General features: G+C 39.0%; 1 protein-coding gene across 6 annotated transcripts in view; it reads right to left on the bottom strand.

Moving 5' to 3' along the window:
- Nucleotides 1-24,592, bottom strand: part of OTOA (otoancorin) — a 41,907-nt gene that overhangs the window by 13,498 nt on the left and 3,817 nt on the right. For 3 of the 6 annotated variants that reach the window (XM_068422450.1, XM_068422452.1, XM_068422457.1), the window contains exons 3-23: nucleotides 24,269-24,352; nucleotides 23,894-23,922; nucleotides 23,772-23,802; nucleotides 23,651-23,678; nucleotides 22,644-22,731; nucleotides 21,014-21,145; nucleotides 19,348-19,583; nucleotides 19,033-19,136; nucleotides 16,216-16,322; nucleotides 15,634-15,773; nucleotides 13,029-13,152; nucleotides 12,432-12,647; nucleotides 11,717-11,884; nucleotides 11,263-11,403; nucleotides 10,613-10,668; nucleotides 10,120-10,237; nucleotides 9,553-9,626; nucleotides 7,981-8,116; nucleotides 6,416-6,606; nucleotides 4,164-4,257; nucleotides 2,892-3,021 (exon numbers count right to left, since the gene is read on the bottom strand). In XM_068422450.1, coding sequence (XP_068278551.1) covers nucleotides 2,892-3,021; nucleotides 4,164-4,257; nucleotides 6,416-6,606; nucleotides 7,981-8,116; nucleotides 9,553-9,626; nucleotides 10,120-10,237; nucleotides 10,613-10,668; nucleotides 11,263-11,403; nucleotides 11,717-11,884; nucleotides 12,432-12,647; nucleotides 13,029-13,152; nucleotides 15,634-15,773; nucleotides 16,216-16,322; nucleotides 19,033-19,136; nucleotides 19,348-19,583; nucleotides 21,014-21,145; nucleotides 22,644-22,731; nucleotides 23,651-23,678; nucleotides 23,772-23,802; nucleotides 23,894-23,922; nucleotides 24,269-24,352 — 2,427 coding nt within the window. Of the gene's footprint in view, nucleotides 1-2,891; nucleotides 3,022-4,163; nucleotides 4,258-6,415; nucleotides 6,607-7,980; nucleotides 8,117-9,552; nucleotides 9,627-10,119; nucleotides 10,238-10,612; nucleotides 10,669-11,262; nucleotides 11,404-11,716; nucleotides 11,885-12,431; nucleotides 12,648-13,028; nucleotides 13,153-15,633; nucleotides 15,774-16,215; nucleotides 16,323-19,032; nucleotides 19,137-19,347; nucleotides 19,584-21,013; nucleotides 21,146-22,643; nucleotides 22,732-23,417; nucleotides 23,565-23,650; nucleotides 23,679-23,771; nucleotides 23,803-23,893; nucleotides 23,923-24,268; nucleotides 24,353-24,592 lie in introns of those variants that run through there. The other 3 variants (XM_068422451.1, XM_068422453.1, XM_068422454.1) reach the window with 2 other exon arrangements.

The following is a 24,592-nucleotide window of genomic DNA, read 5'->3' as shown; positions in this document are numbered from 1 at the left end:
AAGACTTGCCTGACATTTAAACAAGGTGAAGACAGAAGCTGGAGGTGTCAGAGAAGCATGGTGCTTGTTCTTTATGTCAAGCATGTTGTTAAAATGTCAGGATCTAGAGAGGGTTGTTCACTTACAACAGAACTGTTTGGACAGACAAACTCCATTTAAAAATCTTATTTACGGTCAGGTTCTGGCCCTATGGTATGATCAACCGAGACAGTTTCCATTGTGTGTTTTAATAAATCCTGGTCTTTGATGGCATAATCTACCTCTAATATTAATGGAAAGCAGAAATTAGAATCTTAATGTGGTTGATTACTGCTCTCTCTCCTGTCACTAATTTAGGAAAGCCTTATTAAATAATTATCTAAACCAAATAATCCCTACATGTCTTCAGATATGGTCATTACCAGTAAAAAGCAAGAATTTCACAGATGCTGTGCCTAAGCTAAGCTCCCCCAGATAAATAAATTAAAGCGAGGATGTACAAAGTAGATTTCTACTTTGAAAGGAGGCAGAGGAGGGATTTATTTGCATCAAAGGAAGCTGCAGTAGTGGGTAGAACACTGAAAAGATTGAATCTGTTGAGCAAACGAAAACGTTGTTCAGCTTCCACTGTACCAGCTGATGTTCTCTCTCCCTTTACACCGGCCTCTTGTGAAGCTGCATTGTTTCACTTTCCTCTGCTGCAAAAGGTCAGCTTTTGTCATGTAAATACTACCCACCCAGACACAATGCAGTTCCCTTCCCCAAGTCATGAAAACCTAATATTTTGTGTTCTTGGAAAAAAACCCATTGATTTTATTATTTGTAACACACCAGATAACATTGGCACAATTACAGAGGGAAATACTAATTAGACTCCTGGCTTTGCTTCCTGTATTTGATGCTATTTTACTCTTCCTTTTGCTATATAATCACATTTAGTTTGATGAAGAACATATTATATATATAATATATTATAACACCTCAGTGCTGGAGGTAAGCAACTTGAATTCTTTTTCCAGCACTGCCACTGCTTCTTGGTAGCACCTTGGACACACGATTCCTGAGTTTTGCCTCATATATTCCATCTTGCCTTAAGCACCATGTTTGTTTTTTACCTTGGTGTAGACATAGAGGTAAGAACTCTGCCACTGGTAATTGCTACTGTTATTAATATTATCTCACAGCTGGACCCTGCGAAATGTAAAATAGCAGGTTGGTAGCATGAAGAGAATCAGTGTTATTCTAGAGCCATTTCTGTAGTACCCAATTTTCTAGCGATCTACATATCAGCCATAAAACTTCAGTCCTTACTGAAACCACCGTGTGAGTTGGGTGAAGTTGGTAAGATTATGTTTGGTAACAGAACTTCAATACCATACTTGGACTGCAGAAGTATTTCTTAGACTAGCACAAACAATCCTTCAATTTTTCGTCTCCCAGACTCCCGCCAAGCTGAGCTCCTGCACCCCAAGTGAAGAATGAAAAGCCTCCATAGCCTTGGAGCCAAGTTATCCTTTGCAAAGATCATTAGCTTCGCTGGTAGGTTTATATTGGTCTTGCAATGCAGATGAGACATCTCTGCAACTGCACTGGACATGAGTTAGTTTGATTAGAGAAGTCTTTGGTATTCACATTGTAGCGATCTAGAGGCCTAAAAAAGCACATGTAAGGACACAAGCATACTGAAATACCTGATGCTGAACCTTTAGTCCTGTGGCCCATGTCTAAAGAATTATAATTATGATCCGATGGTTTACTTGTTCAAGGAAGAGTGAATTTCATGCATACAGATGGACTAATACTCTGCTATTCCACCAGCTCAATTCTGCTTTTTTAGAGCATGATAATTGTGTAATGACTCCTCTGATCAACAGAGGTCATGTTTTTTTTCAGGCTATACAAAAATACAACTCTGTAGAACGCCCTCTGTCTCTCTCTGTATATAAATACAGCATTTCCAGGAGCAAATTAATTCCCAGAGACACACAGTCATCACTCAGAGTTGCTGTTATACAAGCAGATGGATTTCCATGGTGCCTCAGGGCTTGCTGAGAGCTCGGACCTGTATTCTGTTAGGAAGAGAACCAATGGGGAGATTTTCAAAGACATAAAGGCAGACAGTACCAAACTCTTTGAAATTTTTGGGGTCTAAATTCCCATTAGTGCTTTCAAAAGGCTCCCCCACAGTAGGGTTGTTTTCCATGGCATAGCTTAAAAATTCTGCCTGGGTGAATTACAAGTAAGAGAAAGGATACAGTTACTATAATAATAGAGTACAGTCACAGTAAGTACCTTATACAAAGAAAATCATCCATTTGTCACCAGAGATTCTAATAGATTAGTTTGGTTGCTAAGTAAAACTCCTTTTAGATTATAACAAACTTTGTCCATTTGGGCACATAAAACACAGAACCACCAATGTCAGATTTAAGAACAGCCGAGTCAACATATGCTCATGTCTGGCAAAGCATTAAATATGTGCAATCTTTTGGCACAACAGCAACTTGTCACCTTCACAGCTTTTTAATTCAAGGATTTTCACTCAGATTACAAAGGAAAGTAAAAATAAACAAAAAAGTAAAAACAAACAAACCCCTCGTATTCAAATCATTCATCTTTTTCCTTTGTGCACTCAGGAACATTCCACCAGATGCTTAACCATATAATCCTGTAATGAAATTAAGTGTTTCAGCAATTGGTCAATGTATGAGATAACTACGGGAAACAGAACAAAGTTCTTGCTAAAAGTCTGAACCTCTTTAAAGTTACTCAATGCTTTACTTTCTATTGTCCAGCTTCTCAGAACACATTTGATGACAAGGTGAAAAGTCTGTTTGAACTGCACCATCACAGCTCAAAATGGCACCATTGTAAATCTGGCACTTTGCACAGATACCAGGTGAAATACTGACCAGGTCTGGTGAGAGATGATTCGGTGTTGGCAGTGGCATTGGAAACAGATTCAAATACAGTTGATAGGAGCTCTTCAGCTGAAGAAACTGGTCCAATTGTCTTTGCTATTTGTAAAATGATATCAGGGAACTTCAAACGGAAAGAAAGAATAAATAAGACTTTTCTCCCTTTTAAATCAATTTGCAGAGGAGGACTTATGCAGACCTCAGCAAAGTAGGGGCTAGGAACAGCTCAGCCTCCTTCCTATTTGTGCAGACATTTCAGAAGAGGAGTAAATTGGCTGCTACTGAAAGGTCAACAGTGTAAGTTTGAGCGGGAAAAAATTAGAAACAAAGCAAATTCTGAGTGATTCTCCCCCTCGTATGCCCTTTCAGCTTCTGGCAGCACCTGAGCACTGCCTGACTGGAGTCTGTGTCCAGACCCTCCTGTAGCAATGAGTTCCACCATTTTAGTATGTGCAGTACAGAAAGTACTTTATTTTGTTTGTCTTAAATTTGCCAGGTAAGTATAAGAACTGAGGATAGGGACCCAATTAATTTATGAGAAATAACTTTAACCTGTTCACCTTTTTTAGGCTTTTTTTGATCTCTCTCCTCCACCCTCCTAGACACCTGCCTTTCAGTTGAAGAGTCCTACTCTATTTGGTCAACTATAAGCATTATCTCCTGAGGAGAAGGCTGCTGACTGTGCTCACTTATTTCTGCTGAAGAATGAATTCCTCATTCCAGTACAGTTTACTCCTATACATAAAAATTATACGATTATAAGAACTAAAGAGGGCAAAGAAACGCCAAAGTGCAATGCTGAGGCTATCAGTTATTGTTACGTGTGCTACACTGGCTCTAGGGCAAAGGGCCACCTGAGTAAATGCTAATTTGATCAGTATGATCCCATTATTAACAGGATAAGAAACGTAAGTTTTATGGTTGGAAGGCAGGGGAATGGAGGAAACAACACGGCAAGGTGTAAAGTACTAAAAATATTTGAGTCTGCATCAGTATAAATACACCATTTTTTTCCTACATGACAACGTACAATTATCATTGTATACACGCAAACAATCATTTATACTACCATCACCTTCAAGAAGAAATCTCAGAAATTTTGATGGAGTCAAGAATGTGTGAAATATTAACACATGGTTCCTTGCCAAGAGAATTCCTTACCTAGTTTAGCATTCAGGTTACTTAATTTAGACTGTGTTACGACATTCACAAATCCAAATTTTAACATTATCTTTTACAAATTTAAAAATTATAATAAAAACATACCTTTTCAGCAAGCACATTTAATTCCCCTTTTGACAGCAGAGCTATGAATGGTCCAACATCTAATGTTGTTTCAGCTGTCCAGTTGTTTGTGGAGCTGAAGAAATATTTTGGAACATTATATTAATGAAGAATGTTTGCCATCTAAATTATACTAAAATTTCAGAGTTTTTCTTATACTGTATCATGTAGGAAACACAGATACTGTATCATACAGGGAACACAGATACTCCTATGCCAATGTGATCATTCATGCTTATTAACATAATCTCTCTGTGATCTATAGGGCATTAGTGGAATTCTTAATATATTCAGAGAAAGCCTTCAAATATTGTGGTACTGGATCTCCCTCTCTCTCCCTCAATAGTCATAGTGTTCTTAGCATTACAGTGTTCAAGTAAGGAGAAATATTTCTTTTTTTAAAAAGAAAATTTACCATTTTCTATCAGGTTCATACTGCAATAGTAGCCGGCAAAACGGTATCAAAAGAGAAGTAGAAACCTCATAACCAAAATTGAAACCATCCTTTTTCCAAGAATCTTATCCTAAGGACCAATGTGGCTAATACTTCAAGCAAGCAATACTTACCAGTACTTGCTCATAAATGAAAAAAACCCAAACTCCTCTATTCCAATATTTAACTATTTGCAGGTGTACAGGGGCTGTTTTATATCGGTGCTGGACAACTCTATCTTTCCCTGATGTCAGCAGGAGCTGTGGGTGCTCAACATTTCTGAAAAACAGGTCCATGCACACTTAGAAGTGGACAGTTTCCCCCTCATTCTGAAAAGACTGAGTTCACTAAACAACTCAGAAAAGTAACTCAGTGTGGCACCAGTCTGCTGCTAATGCTGCCTTTTTAAAACTAAGGGACAGAAACACGAAACATAGGTGACAGCACATAAAATTCAAATCCATACCTTATTGGCTCCATGTTTTTACTGTCAGTGCTATTTCATTCATCTGTAATGTCAAGAGTTATGGAAGGCAGATCTAACACCTTGGAGAGCCACATCTAACAACACCTATGCCATTCTGGTATGAGAGATCAGTTCTATGACAGGTACCATATCTCTTGAAACAACATGCTAAATTATTTCAGGAATTTCAGGTCTTAAAAATTAAGTTCAGGTTCAGTTCTGAGTGGTGATGGGTGTTTCAAAATGCACATAGCTTAGCACTATGCATGTTTGACCTATTTGTTTGATACAAATCTGACAAATGTTAGCCAGCCCTGTTGGTGGTTGACTTAAGAAAGCACTTGGATAAACAATTTTCAGCCTGAAAGATCCTAAAGATGGTAGTCTAGTAAGTCTGTTACTAGGGCATGTTCTCATAAAAAACTTCATTTGCTTTGTTGCTCCACTATGAGGATGTTTGACGAGATAAATATTTTTGATAAAATAAAAAAAAAATTATTTAGCACAACGTGTCATGATTAGATAAAGTGAATCTGGATCAAGATTAATGCAGGGATGGGATCTGGTGGAAAACGTGGCTATTCCATTACCAGAAAAATGCTGGCAACTAGGAAGAAGCTGAATGAGCAACTAAAATGATTAGGCAGATCAAGTGACTGACTTTGGGGCTGAATGGATGGTTAGAAACCATGCATTTGGTCTCCATTTTCAAATGCAAGATACTTCTAAGAAACAATACAAGAGAGAAACAGTATATTCTTGCCAGATAGAGGATGGCTTTGTTTTTTGCATGACTGATAGAGCAGTGTGGTTCAAATCGGCCTCCTAATCTGAGTAATTAATGACACCTAACACAGTCTGCTTTGTTGCTTCAGTTGGTTGAAGTTGATATCCCTCTGCTTCTTCTCTACCTCTCTCCCATTGCCACAGGTGCTTGCAGGTGTCTTTGTTTCTCTTCTCACACCAGCACACTGAGTATCCCACTTCCATTTTCCCATTCTTTGCATTCCTGCACCATTCTTTGCTGTAACGCCCTTTCTCTTGCTATGCCAGAGAGTCTGTTTGCCTGCCCCTCCTCAAACATTACACTTTTTCTCCTTTTCCTCTGGGGCTTAAGTCATGCAGGGTGTCCCTGGGATTGTAGCTTGTTCCACAGTTATCACGTTACATGCAAGAACAGAAATGTCATTCTAGAGGACAGAGACCCCAAGCTTGGCCAGTGATAGAGGTCACTTTGTGTTGTTCCCATTGCAGGTCTATCTGGGCAGAGCAAACGGTTGGTATTTGCATGGCTTAACCATCAGCATAAGCACGGTGGTGTATCTAATACCTTACCCATATAACTCAAGGAGTTTGTATTTAATTTCAGTCTTCTGCTCGTGGCTGAGCTGTCGGCAGACTTTGAATTGATGAAGGGCTGTTGCCATTGCCCTCAGGGACATTCTGCTATGTAGAAAGGCTGGAGGTAAGTGGCAGATTAGATTTCCAAGTAGGTCAACATCATATTCATCAGCAACGGAGCCGTTCTGAAACAAGAAGCATTTACTTGGTTGGCAGAGCTCATCTTGGCTCTTGCCCTGTATCACTCAACTGCATCACAACACATTTAAGCTCTGTGACCATTTAAGGAACAAAGACACAACAGTTCGTACTGGCAACTTAATCTACAATTTCTACTGAGACTGCTTTATACGTTTTGCTTCTACCAACCCAGATGGTGATATTTAATAACCACTTCTCAGAGCTTTCAGTGTATTCTTTATTCCATATTGAAGCACACATAAAAAATTATTAAAAGGAAATGTCCTGCCACAATCCCCATATCCAGGTGACCACCCAACACCTGCAGAGGTGGTACACTTCTGCCTGGCAGGAGGTCCCTCACGTGGCCCCTTGAGGCAAAGAAGCCACAAGTTCTTGCTGTCACAACCCTCTGAGGGGTTTCTCAGCAGCTGCCAAAACACGAGGGACTATAGGGATGATTAGTATGTATAAGGATATGAATACTCACAGCTACATCAAAGAACTAGTTTCCCCTAAAAACTGGTGACTGCTGCAGCTCCCAGACAGCAGAAGTCACAAAATCCTCCTGGTACCACCGCCTGTTTCATGGAGCTTCCTGTGCCATGCGCAGCTCTACAGGACTAGCACTGCTTGGAGCAAGGGGGAACAGCTCCAAGTGCAAATGGGTCAGCTCCAGGCTGTCCCAGGCAGTTCACTGTGGTCAGCAATGACATTTCATGAGAACACTTTGTAACATGCATGGAGTCAAGGAAAATTGTTAAGGAAGCTATAAAAAGGTTTCCTTAGTCAAGGGACAAGAAAATCGAAACAGTACATGAAACAAACAAGAATACAGATGGGTAAGTCAAGAACTTATGTAGATGGTGTCTGACATTACTGTATGAAATGCAGGACAGTAATATGTGCAAACAGAAGCCCAGAATGGCTGTTTGGAAGGGGCCTCTGGAGGTCACTCAGTCCAGCTCCCATGCTCAAAGCAGGTCAGCTAAAGCAGGTTGCTTGGGGCCTCGGCACCAAGAGCTTCTCTGAGCTAGGTGATAGGCTAAGCTGCTCCTGCTTGTGACGATGAAGAAATTAGCATGCTGCGTTATTGCCTTTTGGGCTCCCAGAGTCCATCAGCTATGGTTTCACTGCACAAACACAGAGCAGGAGAGCCTGTGTCTCAGGTTGCTGTCTGTATAGAAGAGACCATGAGCATGTGCATGCGGACCGGAGAGTACAAGTAGGCAAGATAACTTTGTGATGCACCACATGACAATAAAGGGAGAAAAAACTAATCAACCACTCTCACTTAGTTTGGAATTGTCAGTGGCTAATTACAGATTACTTTTTTTGCAGCTCCTTCTCCACTGCTGACCCCTCCGAGCCATACCTACCAAGCATTCCTGTACTTTTTGCAGGACAATGTTCTTTTTGTGAAGGCTTGGATTCAAAAGGTCCATCTCAGTCTTCCCCAGACTTTCAATGAAAGGGACACACAAAGGGCCTGAAACATACTCCAGGTACTCCACCCTGGAGAAAGAATTCAGATGGTCTCAGAATGTAAACCTGACCTTCATACACCCACAACCACACCCATAAAATCTGTGATGACAGAAAAATTTAGAGACAAGCCTGGACTTGAAGAATTATAAACCGGCCAGTCCAAAAAAGCTGGCTACGGGTTAATAAATAGCTGCAAGCGGATGAAACTGCTCTGAGATGCTTTAACACCATATGAAACAAGACTGTCCACAGTTCAGAAACTTTTCCCCTTTCTCCTTTTTATTAGGAATAATTCTCTGATGAATGAAGATGTGATGAGTTGGTTAAGGATAAGAAGTAATTTTAGTAGGCTTCCTTTTTATCAAAGTCCAAGAAGGCCTGCCAAATTAAACAAAATGATGCTCTTCTCCACCCAAAGTGGCAAGCAGCCTTTGCAAATAAAGCCATATCCCAAAGCTGTGCAAGCCCAGCCTTACCAGGGTTTGTAGACCAGAGCACCAATGACTTCTGATGGCCCCGAACAAGCAACATTCAATTGTTGGCCAAATAACTTGGTGCTGCAGTTTGTAGAAAGCCTTGTATTAAAGTTTTTGTTATTATTTTATCGTTTTTTAAATAGAGTAATGCTTTTTCAAACAGAATCCTTTTCTTACTTTTTTCCCAATTAAAAATATTCCAGGAAAAGAATAGTTCTCATTCCCTTTTATCTCTTTAAGCATGTGGGAAGAAAGAAGTAAAGGGGAATTAATAAGTTGTACAATCCAGGAGTTCATATCAAGGTACAATTATTATTTTTTTTCTGAGGAAAAAAAGCTGTCACTGAATATTACTTGGCCATTTACATAATACAAAGTTTTGCTAACTTACAAAAATGTCTTTAAAGACACTGAAATGTTTTTAACCATACAGAGTAATATGCTTGGGCAGTACCCAATGGCTTTGTCTTACGTATCCACTCATAAAAAAAACCCAAACAAATAAGCAAACCAAGTCTCACAACCTTGGGGGGGCATGGGGGAAAAGCAAAGAAAAAAAATCCAGCATCAAGTACATTTAAGTTAGTTTTGTGATTCTAAACAATTATGCTCAAAAAAGCCCAATGAATTAATCCCTTTGTTTTAGCGGAGACCAGCAACAGCATAAGCAGCAACACTACAAGCTTCGTCATTGCTGCCACACCACTGCACCATGATTCAGTGTGCACACAGAGCACTTCACAGGGGACAAATTTCAAGGCTGCAAAGGAATCCACAATTGTGACAAAAATGGGCTACGGTAAAAGACCAACTTTCATTTGACACGGATTTTGGCTACAGTCGTTGACCACTTTGTATAAATTACCATTTGTTTGAATCATCAGTTTTCTTAGGACTGAAGAGGTTATTAAAAATGTGCTCAGAAGGACTACTCCGAATGTACTGCTGTGAGTGTGGTAACTTAAGATGTAGTAAGATAGAACTTACGGAAGCACCAATAAGAGGAAGGGAGGAATAGATGCATTGGAGACTTTCCAAAACTTCCAAGCCAAACAATTAACCTAAAAGCAACAAAAATATAAGTTCTTAGACATTTGGAAATTTTGAGGAAGAATGAAAATATGGTTTGTTTATTACAGCTTATAAATTACTCTATATAAAACTCTGCATTTTATCTTCAGAGAACATTTTTCTTGGGCTTTTTCAAGTAGTTTAGAGTATTCTTGTTGTAGACATCAGAGATGAAACATCCTATATTTGGATGCATGAGAGCATTTGCCTGTTTTTGAAGCTTATGTATATTTCCAAACAGATTACTCATGAATTAACAAGTTAGATGGACTGTAGAAATTTCTTGCAAATGAAATTGTCAAAATGAAGTATGATAACAGACAAATTCACACATAAAAGATTGAAATGAAATATGTTAACAGACAAGTTCACACATACAAGATTTTGAAAAAATGAAAATAGAATTAACCAAATTCTAATTTACCTGCAGTTTGGATATTGGGTAGTATGTTTACGTATACAAAGTCTTTTTTTTGTTTTTACCTGATATGGAGAAAGCAGATGAAGATTGTTTTCAAAGAATTTAAAATTGTTTAAAAAGATGTCCGTGCTCATACTTTCAATGAGTTGACAAGTTACTCCTTTCACAAGCTGTCCTGTGCTGATAGGAAAAGCAAAGTTCAATCTTTTGAATATTTAAGCAGGATCTAGTCCTTACTCCCCACAACCATGTCCAGTTTCCTGACCACCTCTCTTTCCTGTTTCTTGTAATTGAAAGGCTATTGAAAATAAAAATGGAATCAAATTGAAAAATATTGACTGAGCCATAAAATACCAAAGCCTCTCTAATGCTTTGACCCCGATTTTGGATTTGGAGACCCTTTTTAATGAGGAAGGTGAATTATCCTGTGGTACCAAGGAATGAATAAACATAAGATAGTACAAAATAACCACATAGTGTTTATGTTCACCTCAAAGTTGCTCTCATCACAAAACCGGACTTAAACCCCATTTCAAGAGAGACTATTATCCATACCTTAGAAGGTCAACAGGATAGTTTTTCTTAGACAGTAATTCATACAGATACAAAGCCTGAAATAAAACCCACCATATTTAAAGTTAAGCTTAGGTAATTCAGTTGCAAGATGCAATAACTGCTGCAAGGTTTTTGTATGCTTAACTCTCTTATATACTCTAAAGGCATTTCTACGGTCCAGTTTGGCCAACCAAAAGGTTTGGCATTCAGTGCTGAATTTTTTCTTCACAAGACAAGACACCACTGACTGGCACTATGGGATGATGTTAATTCATGGCACGCAACCACAGAATAATTCAGGTTTGAAGGAACCTCTGGAGATCATCTGGTCCAACCTTGCATCTCTCTGAACAGAGCCAATGGGCTGTTTATACATGCAAATGTCTAGTATACAGTACTGGAAGGAGAAAATTTACGTGGCAGAATCTTGAAGACTTTTAAACTCAGCATATTAATGCTTCCCTTTCTGTAACATTATCTCATAATGCTGCCTAGGCTCTAAGTGACCTCTGTTTGTTTATGTCAAGATATATTTGGGGTAGTTCCTTCCTTTTACCTATGTTCCTTGAACACATATGTATTACAACACTTTCCCTATTCTCCCACCATACTAAATTGCAGTGGAACGGGAACTGCATAATAATTTTTACCTGGCTTCTTCTTAGTTCTTTTTCTTTCATCATTGAAGAACTATATCCAGTCTGCTTCCATAAATCAGAAAGAGGTACTTCTTTAAAGAAAGCTCCTTGTATATCTTTGACTGATGAAGAAAAATCTCCAGATGCAGCTATCTAAAAAGAGGAACAGATAAAGACGTGGCATTTCAGAACTGATGCTTAGATTTACAGGATTTGCCCTTCCTTCTATTCTGTGTAATATTTCTCTTAAGAGGATAAAGGAAAAACATGTCAGTATCAAAAATGCCACAGGACTAAGCAAGAGACAGCCTTCAAAACATACTTGGTGTTCAGAAAAAACACTGGAAATATTAACCATTGAGCTAAACACACATCTTGGTGACAACATTTTAGATCATGCTCTGCATATCTGGTTATTGTGCTCTTGTACACAGAGAACCCACTACACACTCGAGTTTATACTCACCTTCCTAAGGATCCCTTGCTGTTGTGCAGGCGATAAATCAGGTAAGTATTGAGATGTTGTGCCTTGAACAATCTGAGAAAGCTCCTTTGGGTTCATGCTGTAGAATGACTGGGTGCTAATACCAGTTACCAATGCGCCCATTTGACTAACATTATAAAATGATAAAACCTGCAGAGATAACAGCGCAAACAAACAGAAAGTTTCCTGGCTTGTGAACAGCAGATATATTTAAAAGCAGAAGTCAGTAAATAAATTAAAACTATTATTGTTGAATATTTAATACATTTCTTGCCTGGGGATGCACTTTCTTCAGATCTCATTCAATTCAGACAAGACTATGCAGGGAACAAATGCGACAATTTTCTCAGAGGCTCTATTTTTTGAAGCTTCAGAGAGGACCCTGATTCCTTCCACTGCAGTATATTTGAATATATAGTCTGGGATCTCCGATCATGCAAATTCTGCTTAGGGCAGTGATACAGACAAAATAATATATACAACTGCCAAATGCAAATAGTCATTCTCTCTGTTACTAGAGAGTTACTTTGGGAGGTAGAGTCTTGGATGTTTTTATTTGATTTAAACAAAATTTTCAGATCACTAACAGTACTAAAAAGAAGTCTTGTACTAAACTTTTCAAAATCTATGGTTACCACTGAGAAAAAGCCATTTCACTTTTAAAAACAGAGGGTAGGAAAGCTGTTATCAGAGGTACCTTTTCATAAGAGAGGTATTTACTGGATAAAATCATAACTTGGCTTTTTGCCCACCCAGAGACTTGGTTTAATGTTGCAATAGCATTATGCACCGCTTCAGGTGACAAAGATTCCAGCTGACTTGAAGTTAGTCCAACCACGGCATCTGACAGAGATCCAAGGACATCATTCAATGTCTGGTTTTGCATGGCAATGTTCAGGAGTTGGGATTTGAGCTAAAGTAAATAAAAAAAGCAGATGGGAAATAAAAATCTGCCAAGAACCAATTTTCATTATCACCCAAAACTTTAACTGGAGTTTCTGCAATAGGCATTGGCAACCACTTAGTGACCACACACTTCATAAAAATTCAAAAATAGAACCACAGTTGTCAAAGGAATATGGAATGGGAGGAAACAGAATGAGAAAAAAATAAGCACTGTAAAAAAAACCCAAAATGGGCTTTTATTCTTCGCATTATATGATCGAGAACTATTTCCACTTATTTCTTAGATCCCAGTTATTTTTCACTCTTTTCTTTCTGAATTCAAGAAGAAAGTCCCTCCTCCTCTGTTTTCAGGATTAGGTTAGGCAAGAAGAATGAGCATTGTACCCACCTTCTGAACCTCAGCCTGGAAACCTCTCAATTGATTGCATTTAATCATTTGATGAAGTAAAGCCCGGGCCACAGCAGCATCCATCTGTTCCATGTCATCATAAAAGCAAACCAATAAACCTAGTCTATATAGAAGAAAATACATTAGCTAACTTCTGACATAAAGGTGTCATTCTCAGGAAACGGAAATATAGTGTGGTATACCCTACTTGTGCTCAAAACGTGAGTCATTTCTGTCACTAGTGCCTTAAACTGCAATCTTTAAAACTCTACATGACCTGAAATTGGGGTATGAGACACATGCACTGTTCTCTGTATTCAGCTGAACTCTACCCGGATTGCTTATGCTGTCAAAAATTTAACTTTCCTGGTTCCATTTGTCCATGGCTGGATTTTCCCAGCTAATGACTCCATTCTCCTTGGCAGAATTTACAGTATAATCTCTGCTTTGAAAAGGATGGAGGGCTAAATAAGTCTCTAGGAGTGGCTTGCTGAGCTCTTATCTGGATTGATTGGATATTTTGAACTCTAAACCGTGCTTGGATTTCACATGCAACATAACCCATTCATGTGTCAGAGCAGCAGCTAGAGCATCACATAGTCTCTTTATCATTACAGGTTTAAACAAAGCCTGCTGTATTTCACATCAAACATACAACTGGCCGATGGATGGAGACTGTCCAGTTCAACACTGGCTAGTAGAAAATGCGCTGAGGCTCACTGTCAGTTGTGCCAGCACAGCAGTTTGCAAGGCAGCGTTGTGAACCAGATGTGGAGCTCATTTTCCTCCATAGAGCCCGTGCTGTAATATTAAAGTCAGCATTTCCATTAACCTCTGTAAAGCACAACCGCAACCAGAGTTGGTGGAGAGAAGCAGTCCTACCACCAAGGGTAAGTGCCTTCTGACTTAGGCCTTGTGCTTATTTGCTGCCATTACCTGCAGCCCTGCAAAGGAGGTCTGAGCTGTGCATCGCTCTCTCTGGACTTTAAACTTCATAGTGATGGTGATGAATTCGTTTGTAGGAACCCAGAAACAATCCCCTGTCACTGTAAACAACCAGCCTTCACTTTCATAATTTACACAGTACAAGAACCTACAAAGCCCAGCTTTCCTGCTACAGTCTCTGTTTTTTAGCAATTCAGTGATGCAGGTATAGGCAGAGCCCAGGCAATAATGTCCAGATGTGAACTAAATCAACAGCAGACAATGCTGCAGCACTATCACAAACTCAGTAAAATTCTGCAGCACAGAAAGGCTTAGCTTTTAGTTCCTCTAGTACCTCAACAACAACCTGCTTAGCAATATAACAAAATACTGCTTCAGCAGCCCATCTGAATTCATGGGACATCATCAAACTAACATACAAATCAAAGAAACATCTATAACTGCATTTTTATAACAAATAATTACCTTCTGATGTATTATTGCATAGCCACCAAGAGCTCTTCATCTCCTTTGGGATTAGCAGCAATGAATAACACTACTTCTCAAAAGTGCATTTAAAACATCAGTATGGCTAAAATGAGTAATATAAAATAAGTGTGTTGTAAAAATGGAATATATTAAGGATTATGGAGCATGACATTTTTCTCATCTGTGAGAATGTGGCACCTCTCATGAGTGGTAAAATCATTTTTAAGATTTCTGACACTGAAATTTAGAGTGTGGGCACAATTCTTCTCTTGCTTACGTCTCCGACAATCAGCAATACTTCTTGGAAGTCAGTGAGTTACATTGCAATAATGACAGGAGCTCTGAAGCCATAAAGCATATTCTCCATTAGTTTAAAACTCCAAGCTATGCCCCAAGGAGACTACAAATAACTTCAGACAGTGGTGTTTTGGGATTAAATACATCAATTTACACGACAGTGTAAATGTAAATGTGGAGTACAGCACTTTCTCCCAGGTAGCTCACACTCACTGCATATTTATGAGTAAGAGCAGTTTATTTTGCTTTTTTATTATTAAAGTAAGTTCAGTGCTGATTTGACAGCCCTGAAAATGCAGTTTCCTGCTTACACACATAACAGTCACATGCGTTTAAACGTGGCTCATCTCTACCCTGAAGGACATAAAGAGGACAGCGGGACAGGCTTTACTCTTCTTCACTGTGTGACCTCTCTAGTGACACCCATGCCAATTAAAAACCACCTGCAGTCCTGGCTGGCATAAGCTAAGATTTCCTCCTTAAATCCTAACTGTAACATGATTTCCGCAAAACACCTCCATCTTCTGTGATTCAAACAGCCAAGGCAACTCACATCCCACTATCCCAATTTATTTCATTGCTGTACTGTACAATGTGATGGAGCTTTGACTGGATCCCCCAGACACTGCTGCAGTCCTCCTACTAATACTACAGACAGCTCCTCACTGCGGAGCAGGAGACGAAGCATTAGCTAATTAGGCACATCTCCAAAAATTCATAAAGTTGCAATTCTTCACTGTTGCTAACCAGGGTTGGATTTCAGCCTAAATTTTTCTGCTGGAAGGAAAAAGCTATGCCACATCAACCATTTCACCAGCCACTTATTGCTCCTCTCTTTTCTCCTTATTCATTCTCTCCATACACAGCCATAAAAGAGAAAGAAAAGCAGTCTTGCCTGTAGATAGTTGAAGTGTTTCTCATATCAAATCCTGATGACTTTATCCGTTCCAGGAAAGCCTGTGCAAGCTCTGGTGTGATATCATACACTGCGTCCAACTGCTTTGTTGCGTTGTCATAGCTAATGAATAGTCTTATCTGACCAATACAAACAAAATCCATGTATCAGGATTATGGAACAATTACATCCAATAAAATATGTTTAACACTCTAAATTAATTGACTCCATTAATGTTATAGAGAAAGGAAGAAGATAGATTTGGATAATACAGTATTTTTGAAGGCAAAGCTGAGTGAGCGATTCTCTGTCAAATAATTTGAGGGTCTTCTATCATTGCTCCCCATCTTTCTTTCAGTACAAGTCACAGAAGTCTGGTATAGATAATTACGTATGAATGACAGGTACTTTCAAATTCCAAAAAGAGAATATTTGATTGACAACGGATTTGGACTCACTTTATATTTAAGTAATTAAAATAGATAAACTCCTTTTTCGTGTTTAAAGTTTGCATTTGTGTTCATATTGTTTGTAGCTGACATCACTTGACAATGATATATTCAATCATATTTTGTTACTTACTTCATTGAGACTAATTTTCAGAATTTCTTCTAATGGTAGATGGACCATGTATCTTCCCAAAATCCATAAGTTTTCTGCACTGACCCAAGAAGTTGATTCATTGAACCCTGTTTTGTACAAATAAATACTCACTACAATGTTAAGAAAGTAATTATTTTTCAAATATATTGTATCCCATATATTGTTATTGGTAAATAATAAAAAAAAAAAATCTACAAATCAGAAAAACCCTTAGCAGAGAGAGTCAGGCCCCCTCCATTAGCTAGGTTTTAGCACCACATTTTTATGAGCCCATACATTTTTTAATGAAAATGAAATAGCGATTCAAATGTCTCAAATTTTCTCATATGAAAATGATTAATGTTTTATGTTGTTGAAATAGAAAATGGATAAAGTATGGGACAGGAAAAATTAAACCAATAATATTAAATATGGAGCAGCACTTTTTAAATTCAGTTTTCCTAATCAAATATATTATTTAAGAACAGCAGAAAGGCATGATACTTTGCAACACTCTATACATCTTCTATATTATTATTGATGATGCCACTCATTTCAGCAAAATGCAATAGGAATAATGGAGAAAATGAAAAATCATTCATATACCTACAGGGAAATAGGTTGGTAAGAAATACAAAATACTGCATAACAGTTAAAAAATGTCATTCATTTAGTACCACTCTCCCAAGGACTGAAAATGAAATCAAGATCCAAATATCCCCAAGAAAAAAGTATTTATGACTAGATGGGTACTTTGAGCCACAAAGACAGCATTTTCTCCAAGGTGTCATAATTTGGATGGCTCAACGTGTGATACCTCTGAACACATTCCTTAGCAGTGCTGATACTCACAACTCTGTTAAAATAAAACCATCAGTGCACTCTTCAGAGTTTTCAGTATCTGAAAAAAGCCAGCCTATAAATATCAGAATCTGAAGAACCCCATTTAGTGATTTTTTTGAAAACACAGATCTAAGCTCCTTAGCTGAGACAAGACAATGCTCCCAGCAGACCTGTCTGTCAGGTCTCCAGTTTTTTAAGTGATATTCTCTCCCATTACCAGGAATTTTACCGGAGCTGAAAGATATGATAGAAGAGTTGAAAACTAGCACAATTTAAGGATGTTGACTGTGGCTTTTAGCAGAACAGACTTGCAGTTCCCAACCGTAGTAGCCGTGATCCCCAAAAACTGTTTTGTTATTTTTAAATAAGGTACAAAATTCAAAAGTTACAGACTCGTGTTTTTGCAAGGGCTACCAGCATGCTTCATCTCTGAATACCTCAGTGTTTTTAATATGAAACATGCGAGAATTGGCTGAGTAGCAAAGAAATATCTTGAAAGGTTTGACTGCAGGAGATGACTGACACCACGAGGAGATGGGAGTATGATGGAAAAGCCCTCTGCATTTCTGCAGCCACAACAGAGACACGGCGATGAGCTCTCTGTCACCAAAACCAGCAGAAATGCTTGGGAGGTGGCCCCGTAAGCACCACAGATATGAGGCTTCTTTCAAGTTTCTTTTCTGCCGAGCTTCAGCGAGGAAGATGCTGCTTCTGCAGAGGGCTGATCCCTTTCCCAGGTGGTCTCAATGCTACCCACATATAAAGTTAAAGTGAATAAATCAGACTATTGCAGGACTCTTCTGGTGTCCTGCACTACGTGCTGCGACCCATGGTGTGCAGATATACTTGAGTGAGCTTTAGACTTGCCACCCTGGATGTTGGTAGCAGTCCAACTATGCCTGCCCAGGGCTAACGGGTTCTGCAGCTCACGCTACCAGAAGTAGCTGGTAATCAGTCTGCACCCAATGCCCTCAGGAGTGGATTCACCATATCTGCAACTGCTTTGCATTTGAAGCAGCAACCAGGACATGAGAGGCATGGTAATTCTCAGTCCCTCCTGAGCTGGGTGATCTTTTACACACTGAGGGTTCACTCATGTTTCAGACACAACCCAAGATGTCTGATGCTGTGGGATTTTCCCAGGACTGCTGAAGTATCATCGGGCAAGTTCTGCATCTTTGCCTCCCCACTAATGCACTGGCAGTAGCACCATCTCAGAGCAGTGTCGTGAACTTCCTCTCTAAGACTTAATGGGTTACTCTGGTATTTTGAAACAGCAGAAGTCCCAGGAACCAAATTTTGCTCCACTGAAGCAAGTGGGCATTTTGCCTTTGATTTCCAGGGAAAGAGGAAGAACGCACACATCACATCTAAAAGTCTACAATGCTCCCAGGACAGCACTGCTGGGACGTGCAGTGAAACCCAAGCACTGCCTCTGACGCGTCAGTGCTGCTGCCGCTTCACAGCCCCCTCGGGGAGCCTGTTCCGCCCGGTCCCAGCTGTGTCACATCTGTTTAAGATGCATTAACAAGGCAAACAGATGTGGTAAAATGCATAAAATCAGAATTAACTTTGTTTTTATCTTGTCCCTTTTCTGAACGAGTCAGTGCCATGTGCAGCAGAACTTGCACAACATCCTGCATTTCTTTTGCATTTTTAAACAGTGCATTGGCTAATGTATTCTGAGACAGATCTAATTTTCTAGTCTGAATAGGAGTTCAGAAGCGAACCACACGCCTGTGCAGAGTACCTGACAATTGTATCCTATTTAAGTCTTAAAAAAAGGACTTGAGTACAGAGACTTTGTGTATAGCTCTGTGCAGAAGAGGTGAAGAACAAGCATCTCCTGAGAACTATTTGCCGTGAATAACAAATATGTTTACTTTATTCTGCAGCAAAGCTATTCAAGACAACTACTCTTAAACAGAGCTGTGTTAAATTTGGGAATACAAAAATACTTTGTACATAACATACCACTCATGTTATAGGACTTTTGTAGAATCTGCTTCATCCAGCCATACAGAGCACTCTGTGTATTTGCTGAGGTTTTGTCATAGAGGTCCTTGAATACTGTTGATCTAAGTGATACAAGGGCGTGTTAACTGTGAGTTAACTATTTATTTTTTTTAAATAACACAAATGGACAAATGTTTTTAGAAACAGCAACACATAAGCAGAAAGCTACATCTGGAAAATAGACTGAGACCATATAGTAACCTCTTTTTAAAAGTACATATAGTCAGCAAATACTACATAGTATTAGTTCTGTCTGGAAAATAAATGGCTTACAAGTTTCTGAAAGCATCCTCCTGCAGAACATTTGGGAGGCTCCCAATGACATCAGGTTGGAGATAGTTCACCGCTGACACACGCAAAACCTGGCTTAGGATATCCACACAGTCCAAAGCACTCAGAGCCAGAAAGCATTTATCCAGTGTTACAAGGAACAAGGTCCTGTTTACTCCTGGGCTTTGAAAAATTCTCTCTCTAGTCTTGTCCCAATCAAGAATAATATTTCCCATTTCCTGCAAGCAACAAAGGGTTAAAAGAACATCCCTCTGATTAATTCAATATATTGTTCATTTTGAGGCCTGACAGAAAGCACTCTACAAAAAATATGGTGCTGTTCTCATGAAAAATAGCTGCAAAATACCATCTCGCTGCATTACTTCAGATAATTCCTTTCTAGCATTGGCCAGAGACCAGCTTCAATCTTTTGACAAAATCAAAATGAAAAACACAAAAATAATCCAAATGGCTGAAATTGTAGTGTGTGCTCTCATGAAAGAATTAGTTACTTGGAAAAATGAAAAGATATTGGAATTGAATGGGTATTATTTCATACATAATTTAATATGTAGACATCTCTAGAATTGACCTTTTCCCATGCAGTATTTCTTGCAGCTGTTACTAGAAACATCTCCTCCAGCAGACGGGGTAACATCAAAGAACCAAGCCCAGGGAATAAAGTCACCCTGGTTGGGGATGGATTATTAGGTTGCTCTGTCTCACAAGTCGAGGTGTCTAGGACAGCCTGTTCAGAGCCGATAGTCCCAGGCTGGCGATTTGTCCATGCAATATTATCGGTCCTGGAAGAACTGGGTATGCCGTTTGAGATGAATAAATTTAGAGTTTACTGAAAGGGTTTATGGTCTACTGCTCTGGCTCCCAGTGCATGCTGCACACCTATCTGTGTGCTTTGGCAGCAGGAGCTGCACCACCACTATTGTTTGAATAGTGGATTATACAGTGTTTGTCCTGGGCAGTCACCTCCCACGTCTGGGGAAGCGCTCTCCCTTTCTCCCAGATTAACCTCTACCCACTCAGCGATACCCACAGTAGAGGCCCTTTTTCCTGGCAGGGAAGGTGCCAAGCGCTCTCATACATCAGGGTATGATCCCATCCCTGCAGTGGAGATCCCCTCTGCAGGGGGGAACCTCCGTGGTGGCACTCACTGACTTGGAGTGAGACTTTGAAGATGGGTCACACAGGGAACACACCACAGAGGCAAGCAAATTATGTTAATACTGCCTCCCCTCCAAATCACCTAACAATTTGTTTGCATGCTCCCATAACTAATTAACAAGATAACTAAATTCACCTTCTTTAGTCATCTTAGCTCTCTTTCTAGCCACTGAAGAGAAGCAGATATTCGCTGAGAACAACTGGTCCTACCTACCTTAGATACTTGCATAGGAAGGTAAATCGTGCTCTAGAGATGCATTTCTCTCCACTGATTACAGAGAAAATCCAGATGACTGACTCGTCACCAAACTTTTAGACAACAAGAATTAAACAAAGTAAGTCCAACCTAAAGAGCGGTTCTCCTGGAATCTAATCCAAGCCAGCTAAGTAACTGTATGGTGCACACTGCGAGACCCCCAGTCTGTCCCTCTCCCATTTGTCTAAACTATTGACAGCAGCTTTTATTTTTCACAAGTGCAAAGTGACTTACAAGATGGTCCTTTTTGCTGTTGAAGAGATACTTCATTGCAGTTTGGAACTGCTGCTCATCAAGCTGTTGAAATTCAGATAGTAGTTGCCTAGGCTGGTACAAAAGGTTCTTCAGGTAACTTCTTATGGACATCTGAAGTATAGAAAAATATGCATAATAGACATAAAACTCGTACTACTGTACTGGGGACATCTTTTACCCCCTGAAAATCTCTGCTTAAGGAGAGATAAGTGCTTAGCTCCTGTACTGTCGGTGTTGTCAATGACTAGAATAACTATAGTGAAACTATACTGTAACTATATAGTCAAACAAACTGTAAACAAAAATAATCTAAATGTAATTCTGAAAGACAATAATTTTTAAATTCTATTCTTGGCTTCATGAGCGAGTCCTCCCCAGTGAGCCATTTAACAAAAATGCCTCCGTTTCTCACTTCATAAAACAAGAGTAATAATGCTTCTCTGCTTCACACAGCAGAGCTGTGAAAATGAACCTTTTACAGAGCTCAAAAAAATCAGGTACTGTGTGCATATTATTACTTAAAAAAAGGAAGGAAATGTGCAATTAGACGGGAGGAAAAGTCTGTACCGGGTCGTAAGGCAAAAATATTCTTTCTCACATCAAGCTGCATTACCAGTTAATGGCCTCATGCCTGTTTTGAAAATCTAAGGGGAATTATAACATTGGAACAGAAAGCACTGTAAGGCTCATTAGCACCAGACTGGAGCAAAATCTCTTCTAATTCCTGACAGATTTATTTCAGAATTAGTTTGAAATTTGAGTTGAAACTCTTCTTTGTTGTCTTTACTTAGCTTGCATTGCCATCAACAAATATTAACATAGTGAGGGGGTCCAGGCCTGATTACAGCCTTAAGCTGTTAGTAAATCTCATCAAATGGGAAGAGGCAGTGTTAGTCTCCTGTAGGTCTGGATGAGCTGTGACAGTGAAATGGAGCTTGGGAAAAGGTTTGAGCGCTGTGGAGCTGCATGGCCGTGGGCTTTTGGGAATGCCTGAGGCTCAGAGATTGCACATTTGACACTTTCCTTTCTCAGAGTGTGTGTTAGGGAGGAGGGAGGGGGTCAGGTTTTGATTAGCAGGCTACAGCTCCACTTAAACCAGCTCATAACTAATCATAATGACAAGGGATAAAGAACAATGCCTTTTTCCTATGTCATTTCCACATCGAGAATTTACAAAAACAGAGTTCAGAAGAGCCCTAAAAGGTGGACGCATTTTGTAGGATGCTCTGGAGTGTCTCATTCCATCAGCAGCAATGCAAACTACAGCCATGGTCAAAATCTGGGAGAAAGCTGCCATTTTGTGGAGATACACATACTGACGTGTATACACTCAATTCAGAAACAATTGCTGAGCCTGAAAACTCCAAATTTCTGCTTTCCACCAGAGAGGAAGCAAAAAGATCCTTCTTATTATTTCTGCCTTGCATTCTGCTGCAACCTTAGGGGAAAAAGACGAACCAAAAAAACTATTCCTATTTCCTACTTATCTGCCACACTGTAGATCTGTTAGTTATCTCTATTATTAACAACCTAGTTTGGGCTATAGAGATAGCTGCTTTTTAAATTCCTTTTTAAATAAGAATTTTCATGCATTTTAAATGGCACAAACCTGTAGGCTGCTAAGAGTAAACATAACTTCCTGGGCATGAAAATATGCCATGACTTTTGTAAGCATATCTGCTGTCCAGACATTAGAACTGTAACAGAAAACAGGACCAAAAATGCCAGTAAAATAATACAACATGTAAAATAGCAAGACAAAACAAGAATAAGAAAAGCAAACACGGTTACTAACACCATAATGACATGAATATTCAGCTTTCTGGCCTAAGAAGACTAATAGCCAACCTATTTAATGCAATGAAAATGTGTGGTTCAACAAGGAACAGAATGAATTAGTTACGGGGTTTTTAATCTAACTGCACAACCACCCACAATAATCTCAATTCTCCAACATGTTGCCATTAGTACCATCTCCAGGCATGAGACAAGCTGTGCTGTGGCTAGTCTGGAGCTATAGGTGTGCTTCCTGGCACCCTGTTATGCCTGTTTTGATCCGCTTGTAGAAAGAAAGCACAGTGACTAATGTCTGCTGCCTTTCCCTCAGCAGAATCATTAATTTCAGTGTGCCCTCTTTACACAGCCATTGATTTTCTCAAAATATGTAGAAGTGGAATTGCCTTGAGGCTTATATTGCTCTTTCAAATTCAGACAAAATTAGCAAATAATTCAAAAGTCACCAGGAGCTGGAGGAAGTGGGATGGATGGGGGATGGAGCAGGACTGAAAGAAGAAGATGGACAGAAAGCTGGAACTGCACCTAATTTCCTTAAGAAGCCATTCTGAAACATATGAACAAAGTTAGTTATGAAAACTTTTGAAACCTGTAGCAGGTATTTATTCTCAGCCTCATTCTATGCATGTTTTTTGCTTTATCGTGAAAAACAGCTTCTTCCTTGGTAAGAGGAAATACTCCTCACAGGAGATCTAAATCAAAGTAATCATACGTGCCAATTTCATTCTCTCCGTAATGTTCCAGTTTCTGTGGAAATGAAACAGATCATATCTGAAATGCAAGATAATACAGAAAATCAAGATGGTGAGAGTAATACATTACCTCTGAAAATGAAGTATATCAAGGAGGGCTACACACGAAAAATGGAAAATAAAAAGTTATGGTGAAATACTGAGATTTAATTCGTTTTAGAGGCATAAGTGGGAACAATTTTGTACATTACCATTCAGATATTTCCCAGTTATTACTTCCTCCTATGGAAAAAATGATAAATATATGTAATAAATTATTATTTTTAGATTCTAATATATAATATTAGTAGAAAGATCAAATAAAAATACTAACCACAGCTTTGTGTAATAATGGAGGCAAATCTGTAAAAGATTATCCCATTACTAAAAGTTGATTTAATGTTTTACCATTCAACTGTGTTATACAAAAATACATGTACTGTACACAGTGAAACTATATATACACATATAATTTATTTATAAGCATTTAATGCAGTTTCAATTAAATGTATTTACAGAAAAACAGTGAAAATAAAAGGCTATTAAATAATAAGCAATCTTGGTTAAATTCTTTGCTGGCATAGCTGCATGAAGTCAAGAGAGCAGAGAATATGGTCCTAGTTATTAAACAGTACTGCATCTATTTTACTACACACAGCTTTTTCCATCCACACAAAATACTTCCCTCATACAGGAGTTCTGGTCTTACCTTCAGAGTTCTGACTGTGTGTAATCTCAGTATGATTCATTGACAGCAATAAGAAACATATCTTCAAAAGTCTGGACATTTCTTCTAGTGTTTATTAGAATCAGAAGATATTTGGATTGAAAAGGAGAATAGAAAGAACAGAGTCAAAAGGCAATACCACCAAAAATTTTCATAGCTATAAATCAGAGACAGCCTAAGCTACGGAGTACAGATAGAGATCAGAATGATCTGAAAGTGCTTGCTCCCAAGTTTTTAATTTAGGTCTGTTTCCAGGATAGAGATATATTTCATGCAAATACAAGTCCACCAAGTGTGCATGTGCAG

This window comes from Nyctibius grandis, chromosome Z (assembly GCF_013368605.1).
Source record: "Nyctibius grandis isolate bNycGra1 chromosome Z, bNycGra1.pri, whole genome shotgun sequence".
In the NCBI taxonomy this organism is placed as follows: domain Eukaryota; kingdom Metazoa; phylum Chordata; class Aves; order Nyctibiiformes; family Nyctibiidae; genus Nyctibius; species Nyctibius grandis.
Note: the sequence above shows the minus strand (reverse complement) of the source record. Positions and strands in the feature narration are given on the sequence as shown.